Source organism: Dasypus novemcinctus, chromosome 6 (assembly GCF_030445035.2).
Source record: "Dasypus novemcinctus isolate mDasNov1 chromosome 6, mDasNov1.1.hap2, whole genome shotgun sequence".
Lineage (NCBI taxonomy): Eukaryota > Metazoa > Chordata > Mammalia > Cingulata > Dasypodidae > Dasypus > Dasypus novemcinctus.
In genome coordinates, this window is record NC_080678.1 from 6,251,464 (window position 1) to 6,272,973 (window position 21,510).

General features: G+C 52.2%; 1 protein-coding gene across 1 annotated transcript in view; it reads left to right on the forward strand.

The window, feature by feature from the left end:
* TCERG1L (transcription elongation regulator 1 like) overlaps window positions 1-21,510 on the forward strand; it is a 222,094-nt gene that overhangs the window by 150,597 nt on the left and 49,987 nt on the right. Inside the window, exon 7 of the mRNA XM_058298125.1 lies at window positions 7,570-7,724. Coding sequence (XP_058154108.1) covers window positions 7,570-7,724 — 155 coding nt within the window. The remainder of the gene's footprint in view (window positions 1-7,569; window positions 7,725-21,510) is intronic.

The following is a 21,510-nucleotide window of genomic DNA, read 5'->3' on the forward strand; positions in this document are numbered from 1 at the left end:
GCTAAGGGTGGATCTACTGTACTGGGCTTAAGTAGCTTCGACGCACTAATTACGTCCTCTGGGATATGGGGACAGTTAAAGAGAAGGGGGAATGTGGCAGCTATCCAGAAATTATATGGCATGATTAAAGAAGGGGAATATATAGATATTACTTAAAGTGTGCATAAAGTGATACATAAAATTAATTTTGCATGTTACAGCTGGCTCACTCCAGTTGAAATCAACCATAGCAAGTGGATGGGCAGGTTTCTCTGGGGCCCCTACATTTAATTACACTGCCACCAACTCTTCGCTTCATTCCCCAGATTTCCCCAGGGCACCAGAAGCTGGTGCACCGGATCCTACATTTACAGCCGGGGTAACCTGGAGATAAACTTGTGCCATGTTCATTGTCTCTCAGTGCTCCCCTGAGTAATAATCCCCGATTATGTCCTTCATTAGCTCCACTCCTTCCTGGCTCCAGTGCTCGCTGGTGGCGCGTCAGGGAGCTGGTGATGCTTCCGCATATTTTGGAGCTATCTGGGCCGTTGTCTCTTCTCTGTGATAGAGGAAGGAACTTAAAGAGTTAAAGATCCCCCAAAGCACCCAATGTACTGCGAAGACTGATCTAGGGCTGGGGAGAACTTAACCAGAGAATGAGACCTCTTTCTTACGTTAACAGCAAAGTGGGGAGCTTTTGGAGACATTCCTGCAGCTCAGAGAGAAAACAAGGTATGCTGAGCTATTAGAGACCCCCCTGCCTGTCCTCCTGTGGGGAGGACTTGGGGGACTGTGGCTGCTGAGGGTCGTGGGACATTCACATCCTCAGGGAATGGAGGGGCAGAAACCCTGAGGACCCCAGCCCGAAGAGCAGCCACTAGCAGGTGCACCAGGCCGAGCGCCTTCCTCGAGCTGGCTGGTCTAGGTGAAGAGCTGCTGGCTGTCTGCGGGAGAGCCTGGGAGGCCAGCCCTGTAGCCAGCCCTGGGCAGCGCTGCTTTCTCCTCCCCCCACTAGAGGAGCCACGTACCGAGGGTCTCTCACCTGGATCCAGCCTTGCATTTAGCCTAGCCTCCTGGCGTTGGGGGAGGCCTCCGTGAGATCCTAACTCTCTGCAGCATGGCTGCCAGGACCCACCAGACCAGACACCTGCCAAGACCCACCTGTCCACACCCACCTGACTAGACACACCTAACCAGACCCCCCTGCACAAATCCACCTGACTAGATGCACCTGCCAAGACGTACCTGCCCTGACCCACCTGCCCACACCCACCTGACTAGACACACCTGACCAGATCCCCCCTGCACAAATCCACCTGACTAGATGCACCTGCCAAGACGTACCTGCCCTGACCCACCTTCCCAGACCCACCTGACTAGACACACCTGCCAAGATCCACCTGCCCAGACTCACCTTCCAGTAGTCACCTGACTAGACCCACCTATCCAGACCCACCTGTCCTATCTGCCCAAACCCACCTACCAGTACCCGCCTAACTAGACACACCTGCCAAGACCTACATGCCCAGATCAACCTGCCTGGACCCACCTGCTGAGGCCCACCTGCCAGTATCCACCTGACCAGACCCACCTGCCAAGACCCACCTGCCAGGACCCATCTGACCAGGACCACTTGCATGTCCTCAGCTTAGTGTCAGGAGATGTAGCAACAATGGCCTGGGCCACAGGTGAAGGCCCACGGCTCTTCCTGACCACAGCTGCCTATCACAGGGTCTCGCTCGTCCCAGCAGGGATGGCAGAGCACCTTCATGCAGCCATTTTCAACAACTTCTTCTCCCTGGTCCCACCCCTCTGATTGCCAGAACCCTCTCAGCATCCAGAAAGCTCCCTGTGGGTATCTGGGAAAACGCATGGCCCGAGGAAATGCTCATTTGTTCCAGAGCACAGGAAAACATCCCGCGGCAGATGGCAGGGCTGGGTCCTGAAGGCTGCACACTAGGCTCATCACCCTGGGGGTTTGGCTACTGCTCCCAGTCCTCCAGACACACAGAGTCCTCCCTTCAGCCAGCTGTGCCGTCTTCCCATGGCTTCCCAACTTCTGGACAGTCTTCACAGGAACGCTGCTCATAGAACACATTAAGCATGCCCCGAAACTTTCAAAGCAGCAGATCTTAACCGACTGACCGTTTCCACTGAGCTGGAAAACCGCCCCTCAGCCTCTCTGGCCTCTGTGGCCCTGGCAGTGCCCGCCCTGGGTGACACTGGGCTGCTGTCCAAGTCCCCACGTGCCAGATGCTGTCGGGCTGGCGGAGACCTGAGCAGGTGTCCTCAGGAGATGAGCGCCGCACCTGCTCTTCCCGGCCAGAAAGTTCCTGCAGCCGGCCGGCCTTCCTCCCACTTGGGGTCGTCTGGGGTCAAGTCCCGGGGCAGCACCCAGGGCAGGGGTCTGGGTGCTGTGACGGACTGGTGGTGATTTCCAGGGAAGGAGAGTGAGGAGCACTGGACCGGGCAGGTCCAGTGCCACTTTACACCGGGGTGCTCGGGGCTCCCTGTCCCCCCCATCTGCCTCAGGCTGCCAGGAAAGGCAGGGTGCAGGTGTCCAGGGAGGGGTACCCCCAAGCCACAAGCAGCCTGGGGGTGACATCTGCACCCTGTCAGGTCAGCCTGGGGGCAGGAGCCACCCCTCCGACCATGACGGGGGTCCTGGCACCCAAATGGAGAATTATGAGTAAAGAAGAATCAGAAGGGCCTTAGGAAACTGTCTCCAGCCCCACCACCTACGTTCAGGAATAAGGAAGCCCAAGTCAGGGTCCACTTACCTGGGGGCTGCAAAGAGCCCCGAGCCAGAGCCCACCGGGGAGCCCAGGTCTCTAAGCTGTCCTCTTGGAGGGCGCCTCCTTCTCTGACTAAAGGAGTGGATGGATGGGTCAATGCTGGGGTGGGGGAGAAGGGGGCACCGTTGGGTTTGGGGTGCAATTGCCCAGGTTGCTGGTGTGTTGTGGGTGAGTCGTGGGCGTGAGCTGGGGGCAGCGTGGCTTCCTGGCCGGCTCCTTGGCGCCCGTTAGGTCTGTTGACTGCAGTGCACAGCGTTAGCTGCTCTGTGTCTCCCAGGTGACTGCCATGGGTGCATGCAGCAGCCTTGAAATCTTAAATGGATGGGCAGGGATGCAGAGAGCCAGGGACGCGTCTCTGATTTTGTGCTCAGGCTGGTACAGTCAAACATCGCGGGGAAGAATCTCTGCAAGACTGTTACCGTGGACCCTGCTGGCTTTGGTTTTGGAAATGCCCTTCCAGCCACAGCCCAGTTCCCAAGAAGGCTTCTAGAGCCTGCGCCATGGGCACTGTGGACCGCCGCGGCCCTGCTCTTGCAGGCAGAGCCTGCCGGGAAGGAGGAGCTGTGGCTCCTTCGCCACCCCCCTGCGGGGTTCTTATCAACTGCCTCTTACCATCACAGGATCTGTGGTCGAGGCTGGGAACAGGGCCCATCCCTCAGCGGGAAGACACCCTTCCCTGCCCCCACCCTCCCTGAATAGCACGGTGCAGCATGGGGCCTAGAATGAGCTCAGCAGGGGGCTAAGGAGGCCAGCCCCCAAAGTAAGCAGGGAGCAGGGAGGCCTCCCCACCCAGACCTGCTTCCAAGAGGGAAGGAGCTGAGTTCCTTCGCAGGGTTTCCTTTTCTGCAGCACATGCTGCAGTGTTGAGTCCGTGCCGCTGCTGGCCGGTGCCCAGTTGACAGCTCTGCACTGTCACCTCCTGCTTTGCTCTCAGCGAGAGCTTCTTCCACCTTCACCTTCAGCGCCAAGTGGGCTCACATTCTCTCTCTGGGCCCTCGGAGGGGGCATGCCTTTTTTTAGGACCCTAACCCTTGGGCTGGGACTTTGGCCCGCTGTGCCAGCCGACCACTGCCGTCCGGGGCACCCAGGCCTGCTGTCCTCCAGGCAGGGGGCCTGGCCAGGGGGCATGTTGCTGTTTGGGCTTCTTTTGATTTCCCCATGTTGAGCATTACTCTTAGGATAGAGCAAGTCCCCATCCCAATCCCTGGCACTCCAGAAGACGGCCCCAAGGCCAAGAGCCTACTCAAGGTCACCCAGAACTCCAGGGCAGACCAGGGATGGAGGGTACGTTGGCCAGGGGGGCTGCCTGGTGGCACAGGGCTTGGGGTTGGGTCACAGCTCATTGGGTGGTGGCCATAGACCTGGGACCGGGGCCAAGAGAGCCCAAAGGATGAAGCCCACCCACGACCTGGCTGCCACCTCCATGGCATCAAGCAATGCTCGGTTATCATCTTACAGTCCGGGGGCCAGAAGAGCTAAATGGGTCCCGCTGGGCTCGGTGGATGCGCCGGTAGCGCCGCTCCCTCCTGGTGGTGCACAGGGAGAGTCCGTTTTCTTCGCTTGTCCAGCTCCTGAATGCTGTCCGCTGGCTGAGGCTCCTTCTCCGTTGTCAGGGCCAGCGGCCCAGTGTCTTCAGATTTCTCTCTCCACCCCTGCCCCTGTGCTCACATGTGGTGACACTGTGTAGACTGGGCCGAGCTCCCAGCTCAGGACCCCAAACTTCACCCTGCTGTAGAGCCCCTTTGGCCATGGGACAACAGGCTTACGGGCCCCTGCGCCTGGCCTGGCTGGCCCAGGGGATCACGTCGGGGTCTTTCCTAGGAAGGTCCTGCTCAGGCCGGAGGGGCTGGCATTTGGAGCCCAGCCTGGGGCAGGCTGCCCGGCTCCTGGAAAGTGGAGGGTCGGGTCCAGTAGGGAGGCTCAGGGGCCCAGGGTGATTTTCCTTGGAGCGGAGGGGAATGGCCTGTGTGGGCCCATCTCGAGGCCAGAAGCTAAATCCGCATGCGTGTCCACCTGACAGATTCACTGAGGGGCCCTTCACGCCACAGCAAGGACCTTGCTTTCTTTTTCTTTTTTTGCCTTTCTTTATCATCTTTTCTCCTCTTAGATAGCCTTCCAAAGAGAAGAGATTTTAGCATTGTATATATATATTTTTTATCTACTTTTTTTTTCTTTACTGGAGAAGTTGTGGATTTACAGAACAAATCATTCATAAAATACAGGATTCCCATGTACCACCCTATTATTTTATTTATTTATTTATTTTTAATTCATTTTTAAAAAATATTACATTAAAAAAATGAGGTCCCCATGTACCCCCCTTCCCCCTCACCCCACTACTCCCCCCATAGCAACATTCTCCTCCATCATCATGACACATTCATTGCATTTGGTGAATACATCTCTGAGCATCACTGCACCTCATGGTCAATGGTCCACATCATAGCCCACACTATCCCATGTTCCATCCAGCAGGCCATGGGAGGACCTACAATGTCCGGTAATTGTCCCTGCAGCACCACCCAGGACAACTCCAAGTCCCAAAAACGCCTCCACATCTCATCTCTTCCTCCCATTCCCCACACCCAGCAGCCACCATGGCCACTTTTTCCACACCAATGCCACATTTTCTTCAATTACTAACCACAATAGTTCATGAATAGAATATCAGTAAGTCCACTCTAATCCATATTCTATTCCTCCATCCTGTGGATCTTGGATTGGTTGTGTCCATTCCACATCTATGTCAAGAGGAGGCTTAGATTCCACATGGATGCTGGATGCAATCCTCTTGCTTTCAGTTGTAGGCACTCTTGGCTCCATGGTGTGGTGGTTGACCTTCTTCAACTCCATGTTAGCTGAGTGGGGTAAGTCCAATAAATCAGAATGTAGGAGCTGAAGTCTGTTGAGGCTCAGGACCTGGCTATCATATGGTCAGTCCAGAGATTCAGATCCCCTGAGTATATCTTAAACCCCAGCACCAACTACAATTCTGGTAAAGTAACAGGAAAGGCTTGTGAAAAGAGATCACACCTGAGTCCAGCTCCATCACACAGAAACAAGAACTCCAAAGAAGGGCCAACTGACATGGCACTGACCTCCATCTGCCATGACCATAGAATCTGTGGATCTCTGTAGCCCTCAGAAGAACCAATACCTGGGGTTGTATTTACTTTATCTGTCTCTGGGACTCTGCTCAGGTGTGCATAAGGGCAACCCCTCTGATAAACTCCCGGCTCTTTTTTAGAGACTCAAAGCCATATAAATTCACTTGTCCTTTCCATTTCCCCCTTGATTTAGGTCAAAAAGCATTTTTAACTCCTGTTGTTATACATAGACAGAGATATTCTGCTGGTCTGAGTTGAACCTTTTATTTAAGGTCATTTTCTAGTTACATCATCAGCTGGTACTTGGTATTGATCCCTTGGAGCCAGGGAGGCTCATCCCTGGGAGTCATGTCCCATGCTGGGGGGAAGGCAATGAATTTACATGCTGAGTTTGACTTTGAGACTGGCCACATTTGAGCAGCATGGAGGCTCTCAGGAGGTAACCTTTAGGCACACTGCTGCTCTAGGCCTTGTTCTTATTTCAGGTGCACAGGCTCACAAGCATAGCCATTAGTATCAGGGGCTCATTGTTGGACCTTCATTCTTTTTTGGTCTTTGCCATTGCACTTGGGGGATTGTTGCTGTTCCTTTAGGGACTGTGAAAGAGCTCCCCTGGCTAGAATCTCACCATTCCCTCAGTTCTTGTATTTAATTGTTTCCACTATGAAAATATCCAAACATTTTTATGTACCCTGGATATATGCCCTGTAGAACTGCCTGCCAACCATGTGTCCTCTGTCAATAACATCCCACACTAGTATTCCTCTGCTGCCCTTGTTGAACCTCTCTGTGATCCAAAACTTACTGAAAAGTGAAGCCCAACACTTTGCTTGGTGTGGCACATTTGTTACAATTGACGATAGCACATGTTTATAATTCTATTATTTAACTTAAGGTTCACTGTTTGAGCATTGTAGTTCCTTATTTATTTATTTATTTATTTTTTCTTTTCCAAACACATACTGAGCTTTAGACAGTTTCTGGTTTTTCAGTGCTTATTTTGAGCATCTCACTCAGGGCATTGATATGGATGGCCCTGTGTGAACCCAAATTTCTTTTTTTTAAATTTCTTTGTCTGTATTTTTATATTTCTTTCAGATATTTTAGATGCATAGATAAGGAGGCACAGAACTTAAGTCTTTTCTAGTCTCTTCCATGACTGAGCCAGGACAGGTTTCTAGTTAAAATAATCCAGGCCCTATTTCTGCAGCCGGAGAGTAAGGAGTGTGGATCGATGTATCCCTCAATGCCAGTTCAGCCTCTGTCGTGCACACAGCGCCTGATCAGGAAAGATCATGGAAACAACTATCCAAATCCCGCCACCCCTGGGTCATGGCCGAGGCGCGGCCGAGGGCGCCAGGTCTGAAGTGGAGTCCTTTACATTAGAGCTGGCTGGGGCTCTGGGGAAGGTGGTACCCCTGCGACCTCAGTAAGCCACCGGCCTTCCCCGAACGGCAGCATCTTTATCCGCGAAAGGGCGGCCGTGGTGATGCCCCCCCCGTGGGTCAAGGGAGACAACCCACGTGGAGAGCCGTCCCGCAGCCCAAAGCCAGACCTCGTCCCGGGGACCCGCCTTCCCTAGCCGACCTTGGCTGTCAGTCCCCAGGGTTGTGTGAGTGAGCGCGTGCTCTGGTGTCTCTAACGGAATGTCTCTGAGTTGGACTAAGACGGCTGTTTCAATGAAACAGGTGCGTGGTCTGGACGGACGACGACCGTGTCTTCTTCTTCAACCCGACGCGGCAGCTCTCCGTGTGGGAGAAGCCCCTCGACCTGCGGAGCCGCGGGGACCTCGGCAGGATCATCGAGGACCCGCCGCACAAGCGCAAGCTGGAGGCCTCAGGAAGTAACTAGGGCTGGGCCGTGAGCACGCATGTTCACAAGGGTTCAAAGCCGGTGTCCCGCGAGAACAGGAAAGATCTTTACTCTAGATGTGCCGGAAACTGGAAGGCGTTGTGTTGAGGATTTCAGATTTCAGTGATTAAGTTTCTCCCGCACTTGATGCAGAAACTGCATCTTTCCCAGGGACTGGCCGCTGATTTATTTTCGTGCCAAAGAAGTCTGAGCTTAGAGAAGGCCCTTCACTCTGTCTGCCACGTCCACTCTCCTTGCCCACGTTTCATTGTCCATCAGCTAGTTTTAGTTGCAAATGTCCCAGGAACTCCACTTTAGAGACTAGCTTTGCACACACGCACTTGATTTCCTTCCCCCTCACACCTTCCCTTCAGACCCTCAGGGCTAGATGGCGCATTGTCTTATTTGAATGGATGCGTTGATTCCATTAAAACACGTGCCTAGACTGGGCAAAGGAGTCTTTCCAGTAGTAGAGGAATGAGGAGGCCAGCTGGTGAGGATGTAGTTTTTTTAAGCTATGCCCTTCTAACTGTATCTCAAAAGAGAGCAGAACTTCTCTACCTTTCTGATGAGATTAAGTACGTTTTTTATCAGCTGCTGTGCAGGGCGGCCCCACTCGCGGGGCGCAGGGTTGACAGCAGCGGTGATGACACTGGGGAACCCCAAGGACAGGCCTCCAGGGCTGCCTGGGCACAGAGGGAGGGCGACCCCTTGACAGAGGGTTGTTGTTTCATACCTGCAGCGTATTTTATTGGGCTTGTAATGCAGTTTTTTAATTCCTTTTTCTAGAGGGCTAACAAAAGATGCCATCAGACCACACCTTTGGTCAAATCCACAGGCTTATGATTGTAACATTAGAAGACGTCATTATAAAAGTTTTCCAAGGCTTTTTAACACCACCAAGAGACCCAGAAAATGTCACTCTCGAAGAGCTGGCAGAAGTCTTTTTAGATTGAGAGATGACAAGTTTAATATGTTTATGTCACTTAAGATAACAGAGAACATTCTCCAGAGAGCTTGAACAACTGATGCCGGGTAAAGAAAAATGTGCTGTGTGCATATTTAATTGAATCGACAAACCACATTGCATTCAGGGACAATAGGAATTCTATTTTGTGATTTCTTTCCCTCCTTTGATCAAGTGACACTCACTTTCAAAATGGATAGTTTGCATGCGGGAAGGATGCTAAAGAAATCATTATACAAATTTTCCCCCAAGTTCCTTACTCATAGGCAAAGAGTAGTGCACAAATTATGGAGATCATGAGACCTTCAAATCCCATAAGGTACATTAAGGTACAGTTTATCATAATGATTTTATTTGCTTGGTAAAAGACAAACAATGCAAGCAGACTCCTGGATACTTTCTTTCACTTGCATTCCTGGAGATAATTGGTTGTTGTTTTCTTTTTTTTTCCCAAAGAATTGGTAGGAATGAGAGAGAAAAGAGTTCATTAAAAGTCAGGGGATAGTCACTCTTCTAGTTTTAAAGAAAATTGTTTGGACCAAATTAGATCAGTGCCAGAGAGAAGCAGGGAGGTGCGCGTGAGAGCCCTCACCTGGCTGTACACTGCTTCGCGGGTGCTGGAGACTGTGGTGGGGGGGGGGGGGGGCGGAGCGAGCTCCAAACGGCTCTGGTCCCAGGTCAGTGCACTGTTCTATTCTGCCAACATGGTCCGTCTTAAAAAAGATCGACACTAGCATCTAGCAAACACACGCAGAAATACCTTATTAGTTTAGAGTGGACACACCAAGGTAGTTTGGCTTCCATCAGTTTTGTTATGGTGGCAATCTACCTGGACAGACTGTCTTGTAACTGCAAAGTTACATTCAGTTACAAAACAATTTTCAACCTTGTCTCCTCTAGTAAAGAGAAAGAGAAATGTCTTAAACCAGATTTTGTGTGTGCGTGTGCGTGTTTGTGTGTGAATCTCAAGGATATGCCAATGACCTTGATGCCCAGCTTCTGGTTGTCAGGATAGAATTGATATTTAAGTGAGCAACTTCTGATTTCCTAAGGTCTGGCCAGAATGCTGTACAGCAAAACAGTTAGGACAGGAGGCATCTGTGTAGGAGTAATTAACCACTGGGGGGCAGAGATGATGACCTCCAGCCACCAGCAAATGGCATTTGTCCTGACTGGTCATTCATCACGAGCCATCAAATGATTTTACCCCAGTTCTTCTAACTATGAGTTCCTGGGGAGATTGCTTTCTGTAGAGAATTTTGCTTTTCCCATTTTGTTCAACTATGAGTCATTGTAGATGTGAATATATTAATACCTTGTTTCTAGTCTGAAATAGAAGAGTAAAGCATTCTAATGATGCTCTTTTTAAATTAAAAAAGTATTGAAGTATAGCCTTCATACATGAACATACATAAACAATAAGTATATGGTAAGATTTGTGAATTCACAAAACAAACATGCATAACATCATTCAGGGCTCCCATTTATCAACTCACCACTAACACCTTGCATTGTTGTGAGACATTTGTTACAAATTATGAAAGAATATCATCAAAATCTAACTAACTGTAGTCCATATCTTACAGTTTTCTGTCAACCCACACTACTATTATTTATAAAAAATATTTTTTTACTACAGAAGTTGTGAAATTAAAAAACGATTATGCACATGTGTAGAATTCCCATACAACACCCCTTCATCAACACAGCATGCCATGGTGGAATATTTCTTACAGATTATGAGATATAATCAGGCTATTACCACCAGCCATGATTCATAGAGTACATTGGGCACACTTTCTCCATACTCCTCAATTAGTAACATGGTACATCTTTGGCATAGATGCATGAATATTACACTATTGCTGTTAACCGCAGTCCATAGGTCACTCCAGTTGTATTTTTCCCATGCTTCTCCATATTCCCACCATGTTGCAATGGTGACATACATCTGCTCTAGCCCACAGAAGGACGTTCTTGCATCCGTACCATCAACCACAATACAATTCTCATCCACCTTTGGGTTAACTGTGTTATCCAGTCCCTAGATTATTCTCTAGCTTTCTTTAAATTGACATTTACATCTCTAGACTACCCTTTCCAGCCACATTCCCATTTATAAGCCAGCTGCTACTCACATCAACTCTATACATTTCTACACTTTTATAGGAAAGTTAATTAAAACTTGTGTACATTATGCATCAGAAATCCTTCTCCCCTTTAAGAATCCACCACCTACCACCAGGTCTTGAAGATGTTTTTCCACATTTTCTTCTAGGAGCTTTATGGTTCTTTCTTTTATATTTAGGTTTTTGATCCATTTTGAGTTCATTTTTGTATAAAGTGTGAAATAGGGGTCTTCTTTCTTTCTTTTGGCTATGGCTATCCAGTTCTCCCAGCACCATTTATTGAATAGACTGTTCTGCCCAAGCTGGGTGAGTTGGACAGACTTGTTAAAAATCACTTGACCATAGATGTGAGGGTCTGTTTCTGAACCATCAATTTGATTCCATTCATCTATGTGTCTGTCTTTATTTCAGTATCAAGCTGTTTTTACCACTGTAGCTAGGTAATATGATTTAAAGTCTGGAAATGAGAGTCCTCCAACTTCACTTTTCCTTTTTAAGATGTTTCTGGCTATTCAGGACCCCTTACCCTTCCAAATACGTTTGATAAGTGTATTTTCCATTTGTTTCAAAAATGCTGGTGGAATTTTTGGGGGATTGCATTGAATCTGTATATCAATTTGGGTAGAATTGACATCTTAATGATATTTATTCTTCCAGTCCATATGCATGGAATATTCTTCCAAGAATTTAGATCTTCTATAAAATTTCTTTTAACAATGCATTGTAGTTTTTGGAATACAAATGCTTTACATCCTTGGTTAAGGTTATTCCTAAATGTTTGGTTATTTTTGTCACTATTGTAAATGGAATTTTTTCCCTGACTTTGTCTTTAGATTGTACATTACTAGTGTATTTTTCAAGTCTATTTCATCTGATCTGATGTAAGTATAGCTATTCTGGCTTTTTTTTTTTTCTTCCCATTACTGCATGTGTGGAATATCTTTTTCCAGGCTTTCACTTCCAATCTATTGGTATCCTGGTCTAAGGTGAGTCTCTTGCAGACAGCATATAGATGGCTCATGTTTTCTTATCCATTCTGCCAGCTTGTGTCTTTTGATTGGGGAGCATAAACCATTAATATTCAATGTTATTACTGTAAAGGCAGATCTTATTTCACCCATTTTGACCTTTGGATTTTATCCATCTTATTTTATTTTCACTGCTCTTTTGACATTTTTATTCACTTTTACTGATGTAATCTTCATTTCTAGACTCTCTTCCAAGCTTCTCTTCCCTGCCTTTTCAAACTTTAGCACACCTTTTTGTATTTCCTGCAAAGCTGGTCTCTTTGTTATAAACTCTGTTTCTATTTGTATGTGAATATTCTAAATTTGCCCTCTTTTTTGAAAGACAATCTTGCCATATATAAGCCTCTTGGCTGGAAGTTTTTCTCTTGCAGCATCTTAAATATATTATACCTTCCTGCCACCAAGGTTTCTGATGAGAAATTGGCACTTAATCTTTTTGGATATTACTTCCATATTATGCGTTGTTTTTCTCTTGTTGCTCTCAGAATTCTTTCTTTGTCTTTGGCATTGGACATTCTAGTTAGCATGTGTCTCAGAGTTGGTCTATTTGGATTTATTCATGTGGTAGTATGTTGTGCTTCTTGTACACTCATAGCTATGTCCTTCATTAGGGTTGGGAAATACTCTACCATTATTTCTTCATATATTCCTTTGCCCCTTTTCCCTTTTTTTCTCCTGGGACATCTGTGACATATATTTATGCACATCTCTTGCTGTTGTTTATTTCCCTGAGACCTTGTTCAGTTTTTTACATATTTTATTCATCTGTTCTTTTGTATGTTTGCTTTCATAGGCAATGTCTTCTAGCTCACTGATCCTTTCTTCTGCCTCCTCAAATCTGTTGCTATATGACTCCACTCTTCTTTTTATTTCATTTATTATACCTTTCATTCCCATTTGATCTGTTATTTTTCTATGTATGCTTTCAGAATCTTCTTTGTACTTACCCAGTGTCTTTTTAATATTCTTAATCTCTTTAGGCATCTCATTGAACTTATTAAGGAGATTTGTTTGAACATCTATGATTAGTTGTCTCAACTCCTTTATGTCATCTGGAGGCATATCTCATTCCTTTAACTGGGTCATATACTCCTATTTCTTGGTATGGATTGTAATTTTTTTGTTGGTGTCCTGGCATCTGGCTTACAAGACATATTTATTCTGGGTGCAATTCCTCTCTTTAGTTTAGGGCTTCCTGCCCTTTCTCCCTTGCTGATTATGCAGTAAGAGCTGAGGATGTAGTTGGTGCTGTAAGCTGTGGAGGTTCCAGCTGCCTGTGCTGCCCCAGGGACTGAGGAAGCTTCTCCCACCTTTCTCCTCTATCAGGGGCAGGTAAGAGCTGCAGCCATGTGTAATAGTCCAAGTCATGCAGGTCAAGATCATCTATTGTTGGCCAGAGAAACTGATGAAGCTTCATGCCGTGTCCTCCCTTGCCCAGGGAGGGGATGGGGCTGCAGGTGTGGGCAGCAGTCTCTGCTGTGCAGGTCCAAGACGACCTCAGTTCCCCAGGTAGACTGACGTAGCACCTCCCCCCCTGCCAGGGGTGGGGATGGACCCTCTGGACTGTCCAACGGTCTAATCCATGTGGACCGAGTGTGCCTGCAGTGGCCCTGAGAGGCTGAGGGACACTGTCCCTTCTGCCCTTTTGGGGGGGTAGGAATGGAACCACCAATGCCCAACAGTTCTTTGGTGCCTGCCATGGCCCAGAGAGGCTGAGGAAACATCAGCCCCCTCCTATCCTTTTGGGGGGTGGGGGTGGATCCACAGGTACCTATAAGTCCAGGCCATTTGGGTCAAAGTGCCTTCTGTTGCCCAGAAAGGCTGAGGAAACACAGTCCCCTTCTGCCCTACCTGGGTGCAGGGGTGGATCTATAGGTATCTGAGTATCCAGTCTGAGTGGGCTGAAAGTTCCTGCAATTACTCAGAAAGACTGAGGAAACACAGCTCCCTTCTTATCCTGTTGGAGGGTGGGGTTGGAGCTACAGGTGCCCAAGTATCCAGTCTTTCTGGTCTGAAAATACCTGCCATTTCCCAGACACATTGAAGAAACCCTAGCCCCCTCCTACCCCATGAAATTGGTGAGGTGGAGATGGAATTGAAGGCACTCAACAAACCAGTTTGTGTGGGCTGAATGCCTGCAGTTGCCCAGAGAGGCTGAGGAATGAATCACAGCTCCTCTCCTGTATTATTGGGGTGCAGGGATGGAGCCCCAGGTGTCCAACAATTCCATCTGTGCCAGCCAAATGTACCTGCAGTTACCTGGAAGAGCTACTGCAGGGCCCATCAGCTTCCTCCCTGCCAGAGGTGGAGCTGAATCCTAGGCTGGAGCTGCAACCCAATCTGGGTGGAAAGAAGCCAGTTCCTACTTTCACTGTGATTTTCAGTCACCCTGACTTCCCCTCATGCTGGGGGCAGTCAAAGTGGCAGCTACTGGCCTCTTTCTGACCTGGACAGGTTTAAACTTTTGCTGTTCTTAGGATTACACTTTAGCCTGGTGAATTTACTAATCAGTAGCTGAAGTCAGTGGCTGTCTCTTCTTCCCCCATTTAGGGAAATGGAGCTTCTAACTATAGCCACAGACCAGCTCCTGAGGGAGCTTGCACTGCCAGAGTAGACTATGCACCAGCTTTCAACGCGTGGTCTGCGGTTACCCAGAGAGGCCAGTGCAGGTGCCCCCAGCTTCCTCCTTGCTGGAGGTGGGGCTGTATGCTCGGCTGGAGCTGCCATCTGATCTTGGTGCAAAGAACGCTGTTCCTACCTTCCCTGTGATTTTCAGTCAGCCCGACTCCCCATCATGCTGGGGACAGAGTTGGAACGGTGGCCACCAGCCTCTTTCTCATTTGAACAGGTTCAAACTTTAGTGGTTCTTAGGGTTATACTTTAACCTGCCGAATTTACTAATCAGTACCTGAAGTTGGTGCCCAACTGTCTCTTCCTTCTCCAGTTTTGGGAAATGGAGCTTTCAATTCCAGCCATGGAACAGCTCCCAAGGTGGCGCGTGCCTCCAGTGGAGGAGGGGCCTCTGGGGCGTGGAGCCTCTACTTACGCGTCTTCTCTGCAGAAGGGCAGTCGCCTCCTTCTGCTCTTTCAAGGATGCTGAAGGATGCTTTTCTGGTCTCCTGGAGCCCCCACACAGGCCCTTCAGAGAGCTCTGGGTGATTTCTCACTGCCATGGAGCACAAGCTGACTCGAGAGCTCCTTCCTCTGCCTCCATCTTGCTGGTTGTTGATGCTTGTTATTTTTTAAAGAGGAAAACGAAATAGATGAATTTTGTTATCTACAGAAAGGATGTTAGGTCTTAGGCATGAGGTGTGTGATAATTAGGACCCAAAGCAGGACCGGGGCTGATAGTGCGGGGCTGTCTACTGGGTGCAGGATACAGAAATGCTGACGTGTCACCCACTCATCCTTCTGCAGATAAGAAATGGGCCCCCATTTTCATTGCGTCAGCATTTGCGCGCATTCTAGTGAAGGCCTGAATTATTTTCTAATTATCTTGACATGCATGCAGACCTTTAATGGGTTTTGCAGCTTTGCTGTTATTTTAGAAAAATGCCTGTTGAACGGGAGGGAAGTGCAGAGCCTTCACCCCCTCGGTCGTTACGCGGCACCGTGGTCCCGGATTGTTCCAAACCTTCCGGTTTAGAAGATACTCATTTGCCTTCTCCTCCAGCTCAGGCCCCCTTGGTTCACTGGCCCCAGCTACCACAGCCAAGGCTTTACTTCCCACGCCGGGCGAATCTTCCCGGGGTCCAGCCAAGGCAGCTTCTGCTTCTAGGGCTTGGCCAGCGCTGCCTGCCGCGCCTCCCCTGTGGGGGTGGGTGTGGCCCAGGGGACGTGCTGGCAGGTGATGGAGCACCTGTAGGCTTCTCCTCTGGAGAAGTGAAGGGGGGAGGCAGGAGCGGGCGGGAGCAAATCCCCCGGCCTCCCCTCACCTGCCTGTCTGCCTCCTGCTCGTGCCTCCTAGAGGCTGAGCGCGCAAAGCCGGGCGATGAGCACTGCGGAGGTGCCCCGAGCCCCGGCCCCACAGGGGAGGGAGGGGCTGCTGGGGAGCCCTGGAGGGGCAGGGGGTCTACAGCTCATGCCCCAGGTATGCCAAATCCCACGGCAGCAGGCGAAGTGCGTAACATCCCTGTGAGCTCCCTGCCGCTGCTGTAACGACTGACCCCACATCTGGCGGCATGAACCACACACATCCGTGACCTTGCAGGCCTGGGGGTGTGAACTGGGCCTCACGGCTCACGGGGCTAAGACTGAGGTGTCGATGGCGCTGCTTCCTCCGGAGGCTCAGGGCAGAGCTGTGTCCCTACCTTCACCGGCTTCCAGAAGCCGGCTGCCTTCCTCGGCCTCATTCCTCCGTGTTCGAGACCCACAACGTGGCATCTCCAAGTTTCCCTCTGACTCCAACTCCGATGAGCACCCTGTGATCACAGGAGCGACCCCAATAATGCGGCACAACCACCCACCCTTCAAGGTCAGCTCACCTGCGACCTCAAGTCCATGCTCGACTTTAACTCTGCTTAAGAGTTTTGGGGATTAGAACGTGGACATTTGGAGGGGCCATCGCTCTGCCGGCCACCCCATCTTTATTCCGCTTGAGAGAAGAGACAGCTAAAGAACAGAGATTGATTATCTCTCTCATCGAGTGGGGACTCGCCAGGCAGCCCTCGGGCACGTGGTGCCCATGAAGGGCTGGATGGCTCTTGGCTCCCTGGGGCCCAGCTCGTGAGGCATGGGGTGCAGGCAGCTTTGTGCTGGAAAACACCCCCATCTCCACCTGCAGTACAGAGGCAGGGGCCTTCCTCGGCTGCAATTGCTCTGTGAATGTTTGAGACATTTATATTCAAGACAAATATAAATATATACAGCCTTATATCCTCAGGGAGGACGTACAACTGGCTCCCTGCGTAGACACAGCTGCGACCTGTGACAGGCTCCCTTTTCTAGGCTCTGTCTGCCCAGGGAGCGTGGACGCCGGTCTCCAAATCATCCTGGCACCGGGTGGCCGGGGCGCTCAGCCAGGCCTGACGAGGGCTCCCCTGCCGGGTGCGCTCCACGCGTGAGGACTTGGGGTCACAGTGGGGCGCTGCTGCCCGTGGCGGAGGCCGGCCACCCGGGGGCTCTGTGAAGGGACTCTGGACTCGTGCGGAACCTGCGCCCACATCTGAGGCCCCCCAGGGCGGTCTCTGCTCTGACCCTCCTCTTTGCACACTGGTACCTGTCGCTCTGCACAGCGCCACCCGAGCAGCCGCTGGCCAAGGCAGGCCCCGTCAGAGAGTCGCCGACGGCCGTCCACACAGAGTGCAGGCTGCCCTGGACTCCGGCAGGGCACCCGCGGGCCTGAGAGGCTTTCGAGGCTCACCTTCCCCGGTGGGGCTGTGGTACCAGCAGGGCAGCCCAGGAGGGGCGGAGGGAGGCGCCCGCCCGGTCTCTGGACGCGCCGTTCACGTCGTGTGGCCAAGGGGGCTGCGGAAGCCTCTGCGCCTTCGGGCCCACGGGGCAGCTGGCCGTGGCCGCACCAGCTCCTCCGGCTCCCGGCGGCCGTGGGCCTCCCCACGGAGGAGGCAGAGGAGGGGCCAGGGGAGCCGTGTGACACGCGAGGCCGAGCAGAGGGCTGGACACGGGGACGCGTGTACACAGGTGGGCAGGCCCTGTGTGCCCCGGACCTCAGGGAGGGAAGGAATCGGGGCCGGGACGCCTGCAGCAGGGTCACCGACCTGGGACCCTGCACGGCGGGCACGCTCCAGGCGCTGAGGCTGGAGAGCAGGGGGCTTCAGGTCACCCCACGGGGGGCACTGAGAGCCTGGTGGGACCAACCGGGCTGCCTGGGTTGGGCAGGGCAGTTTGGGACAGGGCAGGTCTGGGAAGGCCTGCGGGGCGGCCGCCGCCCCCTCGCCCCGACTTGCTGCACTCGGTCCTGCTCCAAATCAGCCCCTGGCCTGGGGGAGCGAATCCCCTCCAGGGGCCATCTCCGTGGCCTCCACCCCTTCACCGGGGGCCTGCAGCCGCCTGCCCACCTGCCAGGGCTCTCCCGGCCTCCTTTGGCATTCGCTGCCGTTTCCTTCATTCATTGGCTGCACCCTAGGAATTACGGAGGACAACTTGGCGCCTGGAGGTGCCAGCAGAGTGGACAGATGCCGTGTGCCGGTCCATAGGCCTCAGCCCACGGCCGTTCACTCCTGGAGCCTCCCGCTCCGAGGGCAGGTGCACGACGCCCCCCACCAGTCCTGGCCCGTGAGAGGAGGGCAGGAGCTCCGCCCCCACCATCTCCTGCCGCCGGATACCTCGACCGCTTGGCCTGCCGGGCCTTTCCCAAGCCTGCCCCCGGCGCCCACCCTGCTGGCGGCCCCTCAGCTGCTGAGAGGGGAGCTTCGAGCTTCTTGCCAGTGCAGGAGAAGCGCCTCCGCCTTACCCCTGCCCTGCCCAGGGAGGCCTCCTCCTCGGGAGGCACTGCCCCTCTGCCCGTGAAGGGGCCAGGCCCCCGGGCCCGTTTCCTCCCTCGCAGCGTGGACCTTAGAACCCTTCAGCAGAAGGAGCTGTGAAAGGACTGACTACCCGCGGAGCCCAGGGACTTCCGCTCACATGGAGGCACCGTCCGTGTGGCCGTGGAGCGGGCAGGACACAAGGCCGGCCTGCTCTGTGCACAGTCCCCGTGTGGCGGCCGCAGCAGCGGGTGAAGGGGTCGAGGCAGGGCCGCCTCGGGCACACGGCTTCCAGAAGGGCAGGCAGAAGCTCGGCCTCCCTCCCCTTCCCACAGGGCTTTGTCTGTAGGTGCCCCGGGCGGGGACACGCTGTGACACTAGGCCTCCTGCCCAGCCACACCCCAGGAAGTTCTCACGTCCCCTCCTTCCGAGGACCTGGTGTGGTCCTTCAGGGCTGGTGTCTTTTCGCCCTCCCTGGCACCCTCCTGCTCGGTGCTGTCTGAGGCCATGTGGTCCACACAAACCCACGAACCTCTTCTGTGCCACGGGGGCAGGACCCCAAGGGGCAGGGGCCGGAGGCAGGGAGAGTGGGGCAGGTGGGGGGCACCGGACCTCGAGGAGTGAGCTGGGAACTCCACCTGAGTCACAGCCACCAGCCTGCATTTCCTGGGGGTGGCCGCAGCCCCAGACATCTCCCTACCACGTCCATCTCGGGACTCAGTGGCCCCAAGCGTCATGGATCTCCCCCAAATGCAACTTTGCCTTGCCCAGCCGAGGTGTTCAGTCATATCCGGAGGTTGGGCCTACCTGGCCCAAGGTGCTGAGACAGCAGGTGCAGCCCCTTCCAGTAAAGAGGAAGCCACGGGGTGCACAGGCTCAGGAGACTTTTCCAGCCACCCCAGCCTTGCTTGTCAGCCCCTGCGACGTTCATTTTTTATTATGTACGCGTTCTTGATGGCAAATGCATAAAACAGTACCGTTTCATAATTGTGTAGATTTTGTCTGTGATTGACTTCTTTAAAAACATCTAATACATTGAAATGCTACATTCGCCGTTAAACCCTGGGCTTATCCTACATCTGAGAATCGTCCCATTTTGCAAGCCTCTCTCCTGTCTCTTTCTCTCTCTCCCTCTCCAATCTCTCCCCCCGCTCCATCCTTCTCTGTCCCCTCTCAGGGGGACCCTTGTTTCAGCAGAACTGCTGATGGCCTTGTAGGTCATTTGTCTGGTTTTGCTAACACCTGGCGCCGATAAGGGACGCCTCCGCCTGCACAGATTTACCGCAGGAGCATTTTTACAAGGGTGCCTGTTGTGTAAATCCGTCTTATTGGAATTGCTGGCTGAGAGGGTACATGCATTTTAAGTTTTGATTTAGAGTGCTAAATCTTCCCTGGAGACATGGGTCAGTTCCCCTCCACTGGTAGCCCCTGCAGCCCCTCCCCAGCTGTTGGCCATCCAAACTTGCTCTCCAGAGCCATCCTTTGTGGAGTTTGGTATTTTTTTACTTTGAGTGAAATGGAGCCCCTTTTCAGGTAGTGATTGTCCTTTTTTGGTGTTATTTTCTATTCCATTGAACTGTTTAAGTGTTTGTCTTCCTTTCTGAGCTAGGTGATCTCTTGTAAATCAAGGATATTGGTCCTCAGGCTGTGATACAATTTCAGATGTTTTCCCTGGTCTTTTAATTTATTTTTACTGCCATAAAACGCAAGGTGGTCTTGTATTTTTTTTTTAAAGATTTATTTATGTATTTATTTAATTCCGCTCTCCCCGCACCCGGTGTCTGTTCTGTGTCTGTTTGCTGTGTCTTGTTTCTTTGTCCGCTTCTGTTGTCGTCAGCAGCATGGGAAGTGTGGGCGGTGCCATTCCTGGGCAGGCTGCACTTTCTTTCGCGCTGGGCGGCTCTTCTCATTGGGTGCACTTCTTGCGCGTGGGGCTCCCCTACGTGGGGGACACCCCTGCGTGGCAGGGCACTCCTTGCGCACATCAGCACTGCACATGGGCCAGCTCCACACAGGTCAAGGAGGCCCGGGGTTTGAACCGTGGACCTACCATGTGGTAGACGGACGCCCTAACCACTGGGCCAAGTCCGTTTCCCTGGTCTTGTATTTTTAAAGGCAGTCAAATTCATAACTATTTTATGAATTTATGGTTCTGGATTTTGACTTTTGATTGGAAAGGCTTTATTCACTCAGAGAGATTGTTAAAAACAAATACACAGACCAAAAAAACATTAAAAAAACAACCCTGTTCTATGTAAAATCTGTGTTCTCACATGGCCTCATTAGTTTTTGTTTATTATTTTTAGTTTTCCTGTGTAGCCTTCGCCCCACCTGGAGCAGGTGTGAGGAAGGCTTTGCCCCTCCCCTACCCCCCGGGCCTGGCTTCCTGCCGCCCCCGCACCCCCACCGCCCCCTGCCCTGTCTGCCTGGAAACAAGCCCACCACAAGCCAAGCCAGTTCTTCCTGGAGACCAGCTAGAGCTCCGGGTGGGAGGACCCCAGCCAGGAGCAGATGGGCGCAGAATGTCGGCGCCATGGGGGCACCCGGAGACCTCCGAGAGGGCACCACGGGGAAGAGCCCCGAGATCTGGGCAGGGTGCACTCGGGATGCTGAGGCTGGGACCCCAGGGGGTGGGTGGGCAGCGTGGGGGCGCCTGGGGAGCCATGGGGTAATGGAGGGAGCCATGGGGGTCACGGGTGCCCTCTGTTCACCAGAGGAACGGGGTTGACGGGATCGCAGAGGGGTCTTCCAGGAAAAGATGACAGAGCAGCCTCTGCTGTCCCTGGAAGGCCTCATGATTTTAAATGGCCTGAAGGGCAGTACTGCCCCCAGGGGACATTTGGAAATGGATGGACATTTCCGGGTGTTAGAAAGGGGAGCAGAGAAGGCCCTGGCCTCTGGTGGGGAGGCCAGCGAAGAGGCCCAGGCCGCCCCTCCCCACGGAGGTGACCTCTCTGGGGATTTGCCAAGTCCCCAGATGTCAGAAGAACCACAGAGTCCCCGTGGGCTGCCCGCCAGCCTCCCACGTGCTCCCCCACGTGGCCTCCTGTGCCAGCGTCACTCCAAGAGATGTAGCTGGAACTAGCCCTCTGCCTCTTGCTGGTGAGCCCTCAGAGGCGAAGGTGAGGGGCAGGCCGGCTAGGTTAGGACATGCCTCGGAGCCTCCTGCCGCAGCCAGGACAGCTTCTGCTCGTCTGGACAGCCGGGCAGGCCCGTGGGTGCAGGGGAGGCC